Here is a 5,271-nt window from a genome sequence, read left to right as displayed (position 1 = left end):
GCAACTACTTTTAATTATATACAAATTAAGGTGCAAGTTATTCAGAACGTTTTAGAAAAAGGGCAGTAACTTTGGGGTGGTTATCATGAGAAGGGCAATAACTTGTGGGCACTGTCATGGCAATGGTAAGGGGAAATGGCACTGGTGGGCGTGTCTCATGGAGAGGCACTTTTGCCTCTTCCCTGTTTCAGGCAGTGTTTAATCTGCTCTGGAGTAAAGTTCTGCCTCCTACCTCAAAATCAGAATACATCTTATAATGATGGCATGCAAAAAGCATGGAAAAAGAAAATGCTCAAGACCATTGTAATCAGGGAAATGCACATTAAAACCACAGTAATGGCCAGGTGCAGTGGCACACGCCTGCAGCTGCAGCTGGTGGGAGGATCCCATGAGCATGGGAGTTTCAGGCTGCAGTGAGCTATGATCACATAACTGCACTCTAGCCTGGGTGACAGGATGAGATCTCTTCTCTACAAAATAAAATTTTAAAAATCACGAGATACCATTACCCATTCACTGGACTGACTAAAATAAAGACGCTTGGCCATACCAGTTGTTGGTAAGGATGTGGAGCAAACAAAACACTCACACACTGTTGGTAGGAATGTTTTTAAACGTACGGCTGCTTTGGGGAAAGCTAAACATATACCCAGGCTATGCCTCAGCAATTTGGTTTCTATGTATGCCCAAGAGAAACGAAAATGAGCCTGGGTAACGTGAGACCCCATCTCTCAAAAAAAATAAAAATAAAAAACATAATGGGGGCATGGTGGCGTGTGCCTGTAATCCCAGCTACTTGGAAGGCTGAGGCAGGAAAATCACTTGAACCCAGGAGACAGAGGTTGCAGTGAATCGAGACTGTCCCATTGCACTCCAGCCTGGACAAGAGCAAAACTCTGTCTCAAACAAACACCAAAAACAAACAAAAAACCAATATGGCCATGTGCTGCTTAATGGTGAAGTTATGTCCTAAGAAATGTGTCATTGGGCGATTTTGTTGTGCGACAAACCTAGATGGGACAGCCTACTCACATCGAGGCCACATGATCCGAACAACACGTGGTAATCTTTTATTTATTTAGAGATGGAGTCTCCCTCTGTCACCCGGCCTGGAGTGCAATGGCGCCATCTCGGCTCACTGCAACCTCCCCCTCCTGGGTTCAAGCGATTCTTCGGCCTCGGCCTCCCGAGTAGCTGGGACTACAGGTGCATGCCACCACGCCCGGCTAATATTTGCATTTTTAGTAGACACGGAGTTTCGCCATGTTGGTCAGGCTGGTCTCGAACTCCTGACCTCGTGATCTGCCACCCCACCTCCTCGGCCTCCCAAAGAGGTGGGATGACAGGCGTCAGCCACCGCGCCCGGCCGACACGTAGTCATCTGCAGGGCCCGGCACAGTATGTGCGGCCCGCGTTCCGGGGAAGCGTCACGAGGCCCACGACTCAAAGGCGAGCCTCGCTGAGTGACCGACAGCCCCAAACTGGCCCTTCCACGCCGGGCCGAGGTGCAGAGGCAGGGGCTCTGCGGACCACAGCGGGGCCCAGGGGCCCCGTGAGCGGGGGAAGGGCTCGCTGCAGGCCCCCGCGATTCCCCCGGAAAGTTACACTGCAGCGGGGCCGCGCGGACACCCGGGGTCAGACCCGATCCCCCGCCGCGCCGGCCCCAGGGAAGCGGGCAGGGGTCCGCTGCGGTGCCCGGGCGCTCGGTGAGGACGCCATGCCGCCACGAAAACGCCCGCGACGCCGTTGCGCGGCGGACAGGCCGGACCTGCGAAGCGCGGCGGGCCCGGCACCCACCAGCTCCGGGCCTGCTCTGCCTCACCGGTCTGGCCGCGAGGCTCCGACGAGCCGCGAGTCCCGGGGCCGCCGCAACGCTCCGCAGCCTCGGACGGGGCGGGGAGCGGAAGGCTCCGCGGCGGCGGCCTCCGCGGAAGTCCTCCAGCGCGCTCCGGCCGCTCTAGCCCGCGCGCGCCCTGCTCGCTGGTGCTCTGGGCCGCGGCCGGTCGCTGGCGCTTCTCCGGCGTTAGGGGGCGCGAGGCCGCGGCAGGGCCGCTCTGGGCCGCGGCGGCCGCTCGACTGCTCCGAGGCGCGGTCCCGACGCGCCCCGCCCCCGCCCGCGTTCCCCGGGCAACCCGCGGCCGCCGCCATGGACGCGCTGTCGGGCGCCGGGCCACGGCGGGCTCGCAGCCTGGGCGCCGCCGGGCCTGGGTCTTCGTGCCGCGCGGCGCGGCCCCCGGCGCCCTGGGCGCGCTTCTCCGCCTGGCTGGAGTGCGTGTGCGTGGTCACCTTCGACCTGGAGCTGGGCCAGGCGCTGGAGGTGAGCGGGCGCGCGGGCGGGCGGGCTGGGCCGCCCGGGGCTGGTCTCGCCTCGCTCGGGGCCCGCGGCCGCCCCGCACCCTCCTCGGCCTTCGGCCGCCGCCTCCTGCAGGGGCGTGTTCCCGCCTCCAGAAGCGTTCCCCAGGCCAAGGAGGGAAGGCGAGTCGCTCGGAGCGGGATCTCGTGCTCACCCTGGGATGGAGGAGATGGGGACCCTGCACTTTGCCTGACCTACGCGGCACTCTTGGATTTTCTCACATCTGCCCCCCATTCCCCACCCGAGCAGTGACACCTTCATACCCTCAATGGCTCCCGCCAGAGCCCCGGGCTCACCCTCCGACCCGCATCCCATCCCTGGGCATGGGCAAGGCTGGCGGCTCCTTCTGCAGCAAGGGTCTCGGACCCGTTTCTTTGCTGCCATCACTGATGTCATTCCCACCCCAGCTGCACCCCAGAGTTCATCCTTTGTGGCTCTCCTGCTTAAAATCCTGCGGCGCCTCCTTGTTCACCTGGAATCAACTCCAGACCCGCTGATTGGCCTTACCCTCCACCTGCGTCTTCTGGTGTTCTTGCTCTTGGGGGTCTGTTCACAGGCTGTGCCCACGGGCTTTCGATGGGGTCTTCCTGCTGCATGCGGGGCTTCCACCCACCTACCCGCACAGGCAGCTTCTCTTCCTCCAGGTGTAGACTCCGGGAGGCCCTGCGGGATCATCTCTGTGTCCTGTGACACACACCACAGAGCTGACCAGCACAGGGGAGGCCCACCTGCAGGGGGAGGGAGGCTTCCCGGCCCTGGCGGAATGAACCTCCTGAGAGGTAGTGAGCACCCCATTACTGCACATGTCCAAGATGAGGCCAAATCGTCATCATCAGGAAAGCCAGTCAGCATGTCTCTGTGGTTGGGAGAGGCTTTCTAAGGCCCTGCTGAACTCCAAGAGGCCACAAGAAGCCTAAAGTCTTCCAAACAGAAAAGCATAACTCCAGCACCCCCTGGAGCCCCTCCCACCACACACCATCTCCAGCGGGTGCAGGACCTCAAACAGCACCACGTCGTGGGGGCTGAGTACCAAGAGGTGTGGTGATCTGCCCAGTGTTGAGAGCCACTTTCTTAGTTCAATACTGTCATCCAAATTGATCCCCACAAGAGAAGTTAAGAGGTTGCTCTTAAGGCATTCTCATGTGTCATTTTCTAAAACGCATTCAGAAAGTTATTTCCGAGCTGAGTTGAAGGCTGTGTGTGCTTGGACTCCTTAGCTTTTGCTGGGGATGCTCAGCTTGGACTGGGAGCATGCTCAGCTGGTGAGGTGTTAGGGACCCTGGGCGACGGACGTCAGAAACTCTCCGTAGCGGTGACCAGCACGTTGAGTCTGTGCTGGCAGGGCTGTGGGGTGATGTGTCCAGCTTGAGAGGGCTTGGGCAGGACTGTGGGATACCGAGTATACAAGTCGGCTAAGGAAAGGGCCTGGTCCGCCTTCTCAGCTCTTGAAAACTCACCCCTCGGGCTGGGCGCAGTGGCTCCCACCTGTAACCCCAGCACTTTCGGAGGCCGAGGCAGAATAATCACTTTGAGTCTAGGAGTTCCACACCAGCCTAGGCAACATAGTGAGACCCTGTCTCTTTTTTTATTTATTTTTTATTTTTATTTTTAAAGACAGGATTTCAGCATTTTGGTCAGGCTGGTCTTGAACTCCCGACCTCAGGTGATCTGCCCGCCTTGGCCTCCAAAGTGCTTGGATTACAGGCAGGAGCCACCATGAGACCCTGTCTCTACCAAAAATAAAAATAAATAAATAAAATAAAAATAAAAAACAGGCTTGCACCTGTAGTTATAGCTACTCAGGAGGCTGAGGCCAGAGGATTGTTTGAGCTCAGGAATTCAAGGCTGCAGTGAGCCATGATCACCACTGCACTCCAGCCTGGGTGACAGTGAGAACCTGTCTCAAAAACAAAAACAAACGAAAAAAGCTAGGTGCAGTAGCTAATGCCTGTAATCCTAGCCTTTTGGGAGCCCAGGGTGGGAGGAGCACTTGAGCCCAGGAGTTCTAGACCAGCCTGGTCAGTATAGCAAGACCCACATCTCTACAAAAAATACAAAATGAGGCCAGGCTCATTGGCTTACACCTTTAAAAAAAAAGAAGAAAAAGAAAAGAAAAAATTAGGCATGGTGGCACACACCTGTAGTCTCAGCTACTTGGGAGGCTGAGGTAGGGTAACTGCTTGAGCCCAGTTGGAGATTGACCCTGTTTCTTAAAAAACAAAAACAAGGCCAGGCACCGTGGCTCATGTCTGTAGTCCCAGCACTTTGGGAGGCAGAGTTGGGTGGATCACCTGAGGTCAGGAGTTTTGAGACCAGCCTGGCCGAGATGGTGAAACTTCATGTCTACTAAAAATACAAAAATTAGCCAGGCATGGTGGTGTGCACCTGTAATCCCAGCTACTCGGGAGCCTGACACAGGAGAATCATTAGAACCCGGGAGGTAGAGGTTGCAGGAGCAGAGATCACGCCACTGCACTCCAATATGGGTGACAGAGAGAGACTGTCTCAGAAAAAAACAAGAAAAACAAATATTTTTTTTGAAAGGGAAATTTTACCTCTCCATATCCCAGCTCCCTCCGAAGACTCTGGAGTGGACTCTGGTCAGTTAGAGCACCAATTTCACTGTGGCAACCATGCCCTCCCAGTCAGCAGCTCCCATACTCTGAAATCTTAGGATGCTTTTGTAGTCTTAAAAATTATTGGCCAGGCGCAGTGGCTCACGCCTGTAATCCCAGCACTTTGGGAGGCCGAGGCAGGTGGATCACGAGGTCAAGAGATCAAGACCATCCTGGTCAACATGGTGAAACTCCGTCTCCACTAAAAAAAAAACTACAAAAAATTAGCTGGGCATGGTGGCGCGTGCCTGTAATCCCAGCTACTCAGGAGGCTGAGGCAGGAGAATTGCCTGAACTCAGGAG

The 5,271-nt window shown here is 56.5% G+C and overlaps 1 protein-coding gene across 5 annotated transcripts in view; it reads left to right on the top strand.

Annotated features, from left to right (window-relative positions):
- Positions 1-2,045: 2,045 nt before the first annotated feature.
- The window catches only part of DENND6B (DENN domain containing 6B), a 15,760-nt gene continuing 12,534 nt past the window's right edge, over positions 2,046-5,271 (top strand). For all 5 annotated transcript variants that reach the window (XR_001818094.2, XR_001818092.2, XR_005196390.1 and 2 more), the window contains exon 1: positions 2,046-2,317. Coding sequence is in view for 2 of the 5 variants with exons in the window: in XM_037730080.1 (XP_037586008.1) it covers positions 2,147-2,317 (171 nt within the window). In the remaining 3 variants the exon portion in view is untranslated. The remainder of the gene's footprint in view (positions 2,318-5,271) is intronic.

The sequence above is a fragment of the Cebus imitator genome, unplaced genomic scaffold (genome assembly GCF_001604975.1).
Source record: "Cebus imitator isolate Cc_AM_T3 unplaced genomic scaffold, Cebus_imitator-1.0 Scaffold329, whole genome shotgun sequence".
In the NCBI taxonomy this organism is placed as follows: Eukaryota; Metazoa; Chordata; class Mammalia; order Primates; family Cebidae; genus Cebus; species Cebus imitator.
Note: the sequence above shows the minus strand (reverse complement) of the source record. Positions and strands in the feature narration are given on the sequence as shown.